The 13189-nt window shown below is 34.3% G+C and overlaps 1 protein-coding gene across 1 annotated transcript in view; it reads left to right on the forward strand.

Annotated features, from left to right (window-relative positions):
* ASZ1 (ankyrin repeat, SAM and basic leucine zipper domain containing 1) overlaps nucleotides 1-13189 on the forward strand; it is a 51206-nt gene that overhangs the window by 22991 nt on the left and 15026 nt on the right. The window contains exons 5-6 of the mRNA XM_047763319.1: nucleotides 11086-11197; nucleotides 11733-11867. Coding sequence (XP_047619275.1) covers nucleotides 11086-11197; nucleotides 11733-11867 — 247 coding nt within the window. The remainder of the gene's footprint in view (nucleotides 1-11085; nucleotides 11198-11732; nucleotides 11868-13189) is intronic.

Here is a 13189-nt window from a genome sequence, read left to right on the forward strand (position 1 = left end):
GCAGACTAAAAACAGTAGATAATAGTGAACTGTACAATAAAAATGTGAGATAAAGGCAAACTAGCCATTTTTTCCCTGGGTAGAGAGAAGTAATAAATACATTATTAAGAAGGTATATTTTTTTCCCCATCAATGAGAGTTTTGCTTCTACTTTTCTTTGTATGCCCTCTAGTGGAGGTTTTATTGAAATGACATAGCTAGAAAGATGACTAAAAGGCTCCATATCATTTAGAAAAAAAATTGTAATTGTGATCACATAATATACATAAATTTTATTCTTTTTAACCAACTCTAACAATCTTGAGGAAGTTTGGTAGATAAAGAAAAAAATATCACTAGTAAGTTCAACTGGGTTTTGTTAAATAATATATGCTGAGTGCTAGGAGATACAAGATAAAAGACCCAGTCCCTGCCTATACTATATTTGACAAAAATAGTAGAAAAATTATAATACTATAGGTGTAAACCAGCTATGATAGAAAAAATAAAAAATTTAAAAAATATAGCAGAAAAAAATAATAGAGATTTACAAGATAGTAACATTAGAGATAGTGGAGGGATTCCCTAGGAATAGAAATTAGAATTTAACTGAAATAAAGGTAAGTGAAAGCTTCCCAGAGGTTTAGTTTTTGAACTGAGGTTTGAAGAATGAACAGGATTTAGCCACCTGAAGATGGTAGAAAAGAATACTCAATGTAGAGGGAGGTGCGTGTGCAGGCAGAGGATGAGAGAGCACTTTTTTCTCTTTTTACGGCCACACCTGCATCAGATGGAAGTTCCCAGGCCAGGGGTCAAATTAGAGCACTAGTTGCATCCCATACCACGGCTACAACAACACCAGCTCTGAGTGGCATCAGTAACCTGTACCACAGCTTGCAGCAATTCCAGATCCTTAACCCACTGACCCAGGCCATGGATCAAACCCACATCCTCACAGAGACAACATCAGGTCTGTAAGCCGCTGAGCCACAACAGAACTCCTGAGACAGCACATTTCATTCATGCACTTACAAGTTAGGTAGCAAGATCATGGTATTAGAGTAGGAAATAAATCAGAATTCAGCCGTGGCTAGATAATTTGTATAATCCATGATAAAATATATGAATTTTATCCTAAAAGTTGCAAACAACCTTAAGAATAAACAAATTAGTATTATATGAAGGTTATTCTGACAGCAGTTTGAGGATGAATTAGAATCAAGAGGTCCAGTAAAAAGGCCTGCTCTTGGATGCAAATGGATAAACAACTAGTCTGCTATATAGCATAGGGAATTATATTAAGTATCCTATATAAACTGTAATGGAAAAGAATTTGAAAAAGAATATATTGTATATTATGTATATATATCTGAATCACTTCTGTGTACAGCAGCAATTAACACAACATAGTAAATCAACTGTACTTAAATAAAATTTTAAAACAAGGCTTGCTCTTGCCAAAACCAGGGACTGTATATTCAGAATTGGAACCAGTGAGTAATTTTGCCTGAATTTAAAGAACATTAGTTTCACTGTATCTCAAGATGGTTTTCAAATTTTATTTTTATTTAAAATTCTGGCCGTAAAAGTTTCCTAGTAAATTTTTTTAAATATGTAATTTAGGGAATGAAAAGTCTTCTCTTTTCCTTATAGTGTCATTGTTTGTTATTACATATTTTTGCACAAGTTCTTCCATGTGTTAGCATTTTTATTTTGTTTGTAAATAGGATTTTATGCTGTACTGTTGCAATTGGCATATTTAACTGAACAGTGTTTCATGGACACTATAACTGTTAGTATGTATAGATAGTTCTCTCTTTATAACAGCTGCATAATATTCCACTGTATGAATGTGATACCATTACTTAACCTAATATTTTATTGAAGAACATTTGGATTGTTTTCATGTTTTTAGTATTACAAAAGATGCTCCAGTGAACCTCTGTGGAAACTTGGATGGGTTTTCTATAGGATACAATCCAAAATAGAGTTTCTGACTCAAAAATATGTGTATATTTAGAATTATTATGGGTGCAGCTGAATTGTCTTCTGAAAAAGTGGAGTCACTTTTTACTACCTCCCACAGTATTTGAAAGAATCCACATAGTGATATCACTTGGTATTTTGATATCCTAAATTTTCTAATCTGATTTATAATTAATATTTTAGTTTGCATGCTTTTCAATAATGCTTAATTGATTAATCTTCTAAATTTTTGTTAGTGGTTTATACATACTTTTTCTATTAATTCCCTTTGATCTTTTTATCATTTTTGTATTTGTCGGTCCACATGTTTTAGCGATTTATAAGAACTTTTGGTATATTGGATCTTTTAGCTTTTAATTGTTACATGTGTTGGAAATGCTATTTCTGGTTTGTTTTTTGTTTATTTATGCTGGTTTTGGTGGTTTTTTTTTTTATGTTGATATTTTTGTCTCTTAAGAAAAACTGTCATAAAGCCAACTTCCCAAAAAAGTCTTGGACTCAGAAAGCTTAACAGGTCACTTCTTTTAAACTTCCAAAGAATAGATTCCATTAACAATTTGGATTGTTCCAATGCATAAGAGAGAGAGAGAAATCTTTTAGTGTTTTGTTTTTTTTTTTTTTACAAAGCAAAAAATTCTAATTTTGAAATCCAGTAAAAATTATACACTCCAACAAGTTTTATAAATATGTCTCAATTGTGACTATAAATATAAAAATCCCTTAATGAAGTATCAGCAAGATGCATGTTATATGCAAAATAAATGAACAATATACAATGATCAAATGAGATTCATGTCAGAATTTCTATTTCATTGGAAAATAGCTCAATATTATGGAAATAAAATAAATAAATTTTATAAAATTTCAAGAGATTTTTAAAAAGGAGGTTATCATTATAATAGATGCCAGAAGGGCATTTTTATAGAAGTTAAAAATCTTACTCCAGGAGTTCCCGTCGTGGCGCAGTGGTTAACGAATTCGACTAGGAACCATGAGGTTGCGGGTTCGGTCCCTTCCCTTGCTCAGTGGGTTAACGATCCGGCGTTGCCGTGAGCTGTGGTGTAGGTTGCAGACGCGGCTCGGATCCCGCGTTGCTGTGGCTCTGGTGTAGGCCGGTGGCTACAGCTCCGATTGGACCCCTAGCCTGGGAACCTCCATGTGCCGTGGGAGCGGCCCAAGAAATAGCAACAACAACAACAATAACAACAACAACAACAAAAAGACAAAAAAAAAATCTTACTCCAATTTTTGTAACCTTAGTAAAATTTGATTAGATGAATTGTTCTTTAATTTCATAAACATGTACCCGAAACCCAAACAAGTCATATGCTTAACAGAGGAGCACTAACAGCATTTTCATTAATGTCAAGAAAACAGGGATGCTTATTATAAGCTCTTTTTGTCTTTCATTGTTTTGGGAACTATAAGACAGTGCAGTCATGCAATAGAAGAAAATAAGATCTACAAATAATAATAAAAATAGCTAGTCACGACACTGCATTTACTTCATACCTAGTACTAGTCTAATTATTGAGCGTTATTATTTCATTCCCACAGATTTTGACAATATCACAAATAGGTACCACAAATGTAGAAACTATCTTATGCCCATATAAAGTGGTAGAAACTGAAGCGATGAGATTTTAAGAAACTTGCCTAACGTTACACAGGCAATAAATGCTGAAGACTAGATTTTAACTTAGGTAGACTACTTTATTATACTTTTAATTATATTACTTATAATCTGAACTAGGATTTTGCAAACCTTTAATGTTTGATTGGAACAGATTCATGCTCATTCCTTTATGTGTTGTTTATGGCTACTTTTGTGCTACAATAGCAGAGTTGAATGGCTCTGACATAGTCCTGTATGCCCCATTAAGCCTAAAATATTTACTTTCTTGCCCTTTACAGAAAAAAATTTGCCAACTACTGTTCTAAACCATTGAACTATATTACCTTTGATCAAACTACTAGGCATTCTTTATTAGGAAAGCGGACAAAATTATATTTTAGATTATATGAATATATGCTTAGTAAACTCAAGTTAATGAACTCGGAAACTTAGAAATAGTAATCATAAAGTGAGGTTATATATATATTTTTTTAGCTAATATGCGAAATTCACTTATTTCCAATTTACAAGTAATAGCCAGCTTGAGAATACAATGAGATAATGGATCCCAGTCTCAAGACCAAAAAAACATAAACATCTAAAGGTAAAAGTGCAAGAATAGTGAAGGACCCAAATGAAGAGAATTTTAAAACTATGCTGAGTAGAACAAAAGGAGATTGAATAAATAGATATGTCATGTTCTTGGCTGGGATGACTCAGCATTAAAAAGGACATTTGTTTTTTTATCTGAATTAGTTTGTAAAATTAAACATCACATTCAGAGTGCCAAGGGGGTATTTTAACTTGATGAAATGATTCTAAAAATTCTGAAGGAAAAACATGACCAGTTTTTTCAAAAACTAGGTTTATGACTTTAAGATGTTAAATTGAACATATGCTAAAGTTTTGCCCTTCCACAGCAAACTTTAGATACCCTTAAAGTTTAAGTTCTATTGGAAATAGGAAAGGGAGTTATCTTGGGAATGGAAAAGGAGTAACTCCCTAAAGAAAGAAATATATGGGAACCCTCTCTGCCTAACCCTAAGAACTACATTATTGATGGGCCAGGCCAGGGTTGCTGGCTTGAATCTTCAGTGTTTGACAGGTCTTTATATGCCAGAAGATGGATGCACAATCAAAAATTTCCAAAATCTGGAGAATGTAAGCATCATAAAATCAGGACAACAGATCCAACAAAAGAGTGACCTAGACTAGATAAAATGGAAAAAACAGAAGAATCTGAAAAAAAACTTTATTCCTCTGAGCAATCAAAGAGGGATTTGCTTCCACAAAATAACAATCAGGAATTATGAAACAAGTACAATGAATTATGAAAAAAATAAACTTACTGAATATTAAAACTAAAGTACATCTGAAGAATAGCAGATGGAACTCAGCTGAAGAGCTAATTAGTGGACTGGAAGATGGATGTGAGGAAATCTAGAATACAACAAAAAGAGTTACAAAGGAAAAGGTAAGAGACATGGAGAACCTTGCTGGAAGTTCTAACATCTGTCTAATAAGAGTTCTAGAAGGATAAAGTGGAAAATAGACTATATTGGAAGCAGTAATGGCAAAGAATGTTCCTAAACAGAACACACAAATATTTAGGATTGAAAGATTTACCAAGTGCAAAAAAGATTTATACACACAAAGTGATAAAGATATTTAACATTTTAAATTAATATAGACACATCACAATTAATTTCAAAATATCAAGAATAAAGGCAAAATTCCTGAACGTTATCTGTATAAATTACTTCATCAAGACAATTCTTATTAGGAAATGTCCTTCTAACATTAGACTTCTTAGTAACAACTGTGTATACTTAATAACAACTATGTATGGAAGATGAATAAACTTCGAACTGTAATTCTATATTTAACCATTCTGTCATTCAAGAGTGAAGGCCAACTAAAGACAATTTCATATATACAAGAACTTAAAACTTATCTTCAGCTAAAGTGCAGTTGACATTTTAACTGAGATTGTACTGTGTAGTGCAGGATATTTAGCAATTCCGGCCTTAATCCATTAAATGCCTATACCTCTGTCCATTTTGATAAATTAAAAATACTTCCCACATATTTCACAAAAAAGTGTTCCCAGTTAAGTAGTGCTATTCTTTTGACTCTTAAATATAACAGCTACAAAGTCTTCTACAAAAAGATAAACCCAAATGTAATGGGATGCAAGAAATAATGTTAAACAAAGAAGTAAGTAAACATATTGGTAAATCTAAATAATTATTGGCTGTTAAAGAAACTATGTTTATAAGATGATGATATACTAAATTTACATGATAACAAGTTGGAAATTTGGGTGGCTGAGGTAAGAATGAAGCAAAATAAAAGTGAACTCTTCAGATGAGACCATAGTTATTAACTGGGTAAGGTGGAAGTTGTTAGGAAGAAGGTGAAAAGGACTTAAAAGTAAGTATAGTAGTCCCCTTTACTGTTTTGTTTTCTGTAGTTACACTTAACCTCTGTCAGTTGCAGTCTGAAAATATTAAGTGGGAAATTCCAGAAATAAGCAATTCGTAAGTTTTAAATTGCATGACATTCTGTATAATGTTATTAAATCTTTCACCATCCTGCCCAAAACATGAATCATCCCTTTGTCCTGCATATCCAGGCCATATAGACTACCCACCCATTAGTATAGGAAAAAATGTAGTTAGTATATATAGGCTTCGGTACCATCCACGGTTGCAGGAATCTATTAAGGGGTTTTGGAATGTATCCCGGTAGATAAGAAGGACTGCTTACAAGAAGAAATAGTGTAATACTGCTGTACTAGAAGAAAATAAGGACATTAGAAGCTTTCAGATCAAGGGGCAGTACAGGGAGGTAGAGGGTGAACAGAACAAATAGAACTTAGACAACCTCACAGAACTAAAAAGGAGACATAAATGAATTTGTTTATCATGGAAGTGCGATAAATAAAAAGCAAAAATGTCAGAAATGAGCCTAATCATATTAATAAAAAGCTAAGGTAATTGCTAAAACTCACTGATTAAAATGCAGTAACTCACATACGACTAAAACCAAAATCCAATGAAATACACCTAAAGTAAAATAATGCATAATGGTTGAAAATAAATTAATTGAAAATATATCATTCATTTAGCAAGTAGATACCAAGTAGATACAAAGACAAAAAGAAACAAAACCCTCTCAGGTAATAAATTACTTAAGGGAACAAAGAGGAAGAGTTCTTTTGGAAAGATACCCAAATCTTTTTTTTTTTTTTTCCCATTTTTAGCTGCCCCACAGCTCCCGGGCCAGGGATCAGATCCCAGCAGCAGTCTTGACCTAAGCCACAGCTGTGGCAACAGCAGATCCTTAACCCACTGTGCCAGGCTGGGAATCGAACCCATGTCCCAGCACTCCTGAGATGCCGCTGTTCCCCTTGCACCACAGCAGGAGGAGCTCCCAGACACCCAATTCTTATCAGTAATTATCTGTAGTGTTCTAAGGAAAAAGTACATATGTACAAATTAAGTAATTTTTAAAAATCAATGTCTTTTTAAAGAGCAATGATAAATAATTTGACTTATATTAAAGATAAGTCACAGTAGTTAAAATTTGTGATATTAGTGGAAAGCTCTTGATTGCTTTTGTCCCTAGAAAACAAAAGAAAATGTAGGATGAAATCCAAGAATATATGACATTATCATCTGTGATTAATGTAGCATTTCAAACTAGCAGATAGAAAATGGATGATCCCTTTGGTGCCAGGGATTTGAATAGCTATTTGAAAGAGTAAAAAATGTTGGGTTCCAACCTCACACCAAAGCAATTTCCTATGTTTCACAATATTAAAATATTAAAAAATATAAAGTCACACAAATACATTACAAATAAAATTACTAGATGAAAATGGAGATGAATACATGTTGGATTGACAATGGCCCATAAATTATAAACATGACACAAGTGGGAACTTGGCTACCAGAACATCATTCACTTCCTCTTTGTTCTTAACCTCCAAGCTATGCCTTTCCCAACCTTGGGCTACTAAGACCTCTTAAGGGAGCTGAGTGCTGATGGAGAACTCAGGCTTTTGTTCCTTTCCCTGTAAAACACACGTTTCATTTCCCCAAGGGTAGGAAGTCATCAGGGCTAAACCCAGATGGAGAGCAGCTGATCTCACAAAAGTTTGACATTAGGAGATCTGTGGACCTTGGGTAAAGCTGGTCCCACATGAATGTTTTGGTTCCCAGACTCTTAAAGACTAGGAGCTAAACAAGTGGGCTGAGTTGTCTCTATCCATGAGGTTGGGAAAGTTCAGGAAGATAGGAAAGCAGAGATAATTCTCCAGGTACTTCTAACAGCCTGCCCTTAAACTGCATACTCACTGCATAAGAAATTTCTTTGATTTTCAAAATCTGAAGGATTTCTGCCATTAAGAATATTACAACTACTAGACCTGAGCCCTAAAGAGGCAACAGAAAATAAAAAACTTCCCAGCAGCTAGAGGAAAGACTGGTAAGTTAGAATATTTGCCTGGTACAATAAAATTGCTGATGGAGAAATATGAAAACTGAATTAAAAATTAAAAGCACACACAGATTTAAATGCAGCAGAAGAAAGAGCTCTTGGAACTTAAGGAATGTGGTATTTGAATTCAAAATTCAGAGAAGAAAAAGGAACATGGAAGATTGGTAACAATGAACACATTCTAGAAAAAAAAGAAGTGGTTCCTAAGCTGAAAAATTCTATCAGAACTGAGTATCGAAAAAAAGGCTTCATTCTGGAAAAGTTTCTGAACTTTAATTTGGACTGATGAGAAAGAGAAAAAAAAAAGATATTCCTAAACATAAATTATAGTTTAAAAAGTGTAAACTCTGAAAACAAAGAGGACATTTTTGAAAGCTTCCAAGCAGAAAGAATTACTTGCCAACAAAGGGAAGTAAAAAGACTAGAGTGGCATCAAACTGCTCATGCGCACAGCTGGAACTAGAAAAGAATTAAGTTACATTTTCGCTGAGAGAAAAGCCTGCAACCTAAAGATCTTATTCTCAACCAAGCCACGGTGTGCATTCAGGGTGAAAAGAAAGATGGTCAAGGATATGCAAGAACTTGGGGAAGGTAGCTAACCCAGGCCCCCAGCTGAGGAAAATACATAAGACAAGACTTAACCAAACAAAAAAAGAACCAGGACATCATGAAAGCAGAGGATGAAGAGAAAGCTGTAGAGGGATGAAGTTAGATAAATGTGTATTTAATGGATTGTATTAGACTGAAAATCTGAAATGTGAGTGTTAAGTATTCTGGAAATGGACAAGACAAAATCCAAGTAAAAATCTTATAAGTAATAAGTTACGCCAACAAAATCTAAGACCCATAGTTTACAGAGTTGGGGGGCACCTAAGAGAAGCAAAGAAGCTAAGAGTATTCAAAAGATCTTACACTGTTCAAGTGTAAATACAGAGAATTGTGGCATGATAGAGGAGGAAGGGGATAGGTCTTATCTTGCTTACATATAAGAGAGTCATATGCGTTTTACTGAGTAGAAAAACAAGATAATGTTTAATGGCACTTTTAGAAAAAGAAGGAAAAGCAGAGTCATCAGATTTTCATGAGGAAAAATGTAGTGAGTGGCAATTTTGTTGCGCTAGCAAAACAACAGGGAGGGCATATTGTCAGTTATATCAATCATTACAGTAAATGAGAATGGACTGAATTTTTCAGCTGATATACAAGCTTAAAGCACAAAAGATGGCTGAATGCTATTACACGAAAAGTTGAAGAAAAGTATGAAAGATTCCTTTTCAGGTCAAGGTGAACCCATGGAAATCAGAATTGTCAGTATCAAATATTGCTAATATTTTAAATGCAGTAAACAGAATGAAGAACTTTTTACTATGATAAAAGGCAAAATTAATGAAAATATAACAAGAACTAACCTGTACACACTAGACTACATGGCTGCTAAATCTGTAAATCAAAACCTATTAAAATTCAAGGATAAGTAGCTCAAAATACAATTGTAACAGGAAATTTCAACATGTATCTCTCATTAGGTTAGGTAGATCTAATATATGTAAAATAAGTAAGTACATAGATGCATTGTCTAACACAGTTGGTAAAGTTATGATATAATAGGTAAGAAAAAAACCCTACCTGTATTAAAAGTAAGCATGACACAAAAAACAGAAGCAGACCATTATTTTAGTTACTTCATGGATTAAGGGGTAGATAATGAGATAGAGAAAGGTCGGGATCAGTATCCTCAAAGAACTTACATTCTGATTGAGAAAATAGATGAACAAATACATTTTGGCCTGAAAGGTGAACAGAGAAAAATAAGCACAGAATGCTGTGAAAACACAGAGGAGAGGAGGATTGCTATGCAGGATGAGATGGGGCATCAGAAAATTGTGGGGCTTGTTTGCTTCTAATATAAAATACCAGTGGTAGGTTATACATATGTTTGAAAGACATTTCAACTAGAAATGATTAGTTGACTCAAGTAATTTTGTTCTGTTGTACATATTTGCCCTGTTTGCTAAAGCTGTCCAGAAATTCACTCTTCACTTTGTAAGGATTGTCTAATGAAGCCAACTGTGTAAACAATATTCAAGGTAGAAGTCAGTACTTAACAACTGCTTTAGTGTATGATTCCCAATAAGACATTGAAATTGTAATATACTAGGAAATAGAAGAAACAGATACATATGAAACTTTTTGTGCTAAAGACATTGGTGTGATCAGATTCAGGATATACCTTATATTAACCTTGCAGGGAAGTACTCCCTTTATAGGTAGTGTATGTAATGTGAGTAATCAAGATGAACTTCCTTAATGAGATCGAAACAGAGAATTCTGAAGTCATTTAATTTGTTCTTTTGAGAAGGTCTTTGTGTATAAATCAGATGTTTAAGGTGACTCAGGAAGGGAAACCTCTAGAGGGAAACCACTGTGTCCTCCCAGAACGTAATCTCAGTCTGGCTAAACTATTGCACTGATGTCTTTCTTGATTTAAAGTAACTATCCCAAGTCAGGGTAAAATTCTTTCAGTCCTAAAGTAGAACCATAATAGAACACACTAAGAAGTAAGTGTTACATAAAATATAATTTTAAAAATGTAATAAGCACTTATTTAGTATGAGCAGTTTTGAGAAGACAGGGGCCTTATTTGTATCATTCATCTGTATATTCCCAGCATAAGCATGGAAAGGGTACTCTGATATTTTTGTGTGAATATGTAAATTAATGAAACCTCGGAAAGTATGGTTTATTTAGTGGTTTTTTAAAAAAACACATTTCTTCACTAGAGGGTGCTGTGTGTAAGCATTCAATACTTCTAAGAGTGTCGTCTTCATATTTATTTATTCGCTGGGAAATTAGATTTTTAGATCCCCTGATTTACAAAAAGCTTTCATTTTTCTTTGCTTTCTAAACAATGCTGATGGTCTTGTGTATTGTAAAATTCATGGATTTGAATGACTGTTAAGGGCAGCACTGACACAAATGTTTCTTTTCTTTCTTCTCTTTAGGAGACTTATGACCCCGATCATGTATGCTGCCCGGGATGGCCACCCTCAGGTTGTTGCTCTTCTTGTTGCTCATGGAGCAGAAGTTAATACCCAGGATGAGAATGGTTATACTGTGAGAATCGATTGTACAGTGTCCCTTTTTATCACTAAGACCTTGCAATCTTATTGTCACTAGTCCACAAGGAAGGTTTTAAGAACTAAGAATTGCAGAAGGGTTGGATATAATTGCTGTTCAGTAAAGAAAAGCAACAGCTTATATGGAAAAAAAGAGATTATCGCCTCTCTTGTCCTCACACTTGACATAAGAAACTGTAACACAAAAAAAGAGCCTGGGCTCTGGAACATACCTAGAATTCTTTTCTATAGAAAATAATTGTGATTGGCAGATAAATTGTTTTATTCTATAACATCATTCGACTGCTAAAACATTTGATTTTATAAAATCAGTGCACACTGGCAGTCTGCTTTGTAATTTCCAAATTACAGCTTTAGAAATTAATGTTATATTGTGAAATGATGAGATTGCATCATTTCATTAATTAACTACATTCGCTTTTTTATTGTGCCATAAATACTGTTGAAAAGTTTTCCTCTCTATCTCATGTACACTCCCTCTTTAAACAATCTTCTTTTTCCTCCACTTACAGGCTTTAACATGGGCAGCACGTCAGGGCCATAAAAATGTAGTTTTGAAGTTGCTTGAACTGGGAGCTAATAAAATGCTACAAACCAAAGATGGAAAGACACCAAGTGAGATTGCAAAAAGAAATAAACATCTAGAGGTATCCTATATATCAAACTAATTTTTCTTAGCCTGCATGATCATTTGTAGAACCTTTGTATTATTTTGTTAGAATTCACACCTGTAGGAGTTCCCGTTGTGGCGCAGTGGTTAACGAATCCGACTAGGAACCATGAGGTTGCAGGTTCGGTCCCTGCCCTTGCTCAGTGGGTTAATGATCCAGCGTTGCCGTGAGCTGTGGTGTAGGTTGCAGACGCGGCTCGGATCCCGCGTTGCTGTGGCTCTGGTGTAGGCCGGTGGCTACAGCTCCGATTGGACCCCTAGCCTGGGAACCTCCATATGCCGCGGGAGCGGCCCAAGAAATAGCAACAACAAGACAAAAGACAAAAAAAAAATACAGCGGAAAAAAAAAGAATTCACACCTGTAATAGTAGTGTATCTGGCTGTTTTTTTGTTTTTGTTTTTTTGATTTTGTGGCTGCACCTATGGCATATGGAAGTTCCCAGGCCAGAGATTGACTCTGAACCACAGGTGTGACCTATGCCACAGTTGCAGCAACACTGGATCCTTAGCCTATTGGACCAGGCCAGGGATTGAACCTGTGCCTCCGCAGTGATCTAAGCTACTACAGTCAGATTCTTAACCCACCGTGCCAAGCAAGAATTCCCAAATTTTGTTTACATAGAGCTTACATATTTTTAATGACCACACCCATGGCATGTGGAAGTTCCTGGGCCAGGAATCAAACCCTCGCCTCTGCAGCAACACAAGCTGCTACAGTCAGATTCTTACCCCACTGCACCATAGTGGCAACTCCTGGCTGTTATTAAATGTTTAAATCTGTAATTTTTCTCCAGCCAGGTAATGAAAACTTTATTTTATGAGCATATTTATCTTTTACTAAATAAGAGGCATTTATAATGTAATTTAAAAGCCATGTAAAGAGATAATAAAGTCTTATCTGGTGGTAGAAATAAAATTGTAACAGACTAAACATTTCCAATTGGTTCAGATTTTCAAAAATTGATTAGTATATTGATAATTTTACAGCTAGTAAAATTTCAGGATTTGAGTACATAATTAAACTGTTGTTTTTACATATTAATTAGGTGTTTAGAAATTAAATCCTTTAAGCTACGTTTGCTCCTGTACATGTGACAAGATATATAATAAAGTGAAAACATTCTTGGGTATATGACTTACTGTCATTCAGATGTTAAAATAAATAATAAATATTGGCAGTATATTAAATTACTTTATTGATATAAACTTTTGGTCTGAATATTAAAGTTTTCAGCCACAGGTCTGTAATTTCTAAGCAAGGATCAAATATAGTTCAACTGTAAATCTAAGTTTTATATA

Source organism: Phacochoerus africanus, chromosome 16 (genome assembly GCF_016906955.1).
Source record: "Phacochoerus africanus isolate WHEZ1 chromosome 16, ROS_Pafr_v1, whole genome shotgun sequence".
NCBI lineage: Eukaryota > Metazoa > Chordata > Mammalia > Artiodactyla > Suidae > Phacochoerus > Phacochoerus africanus.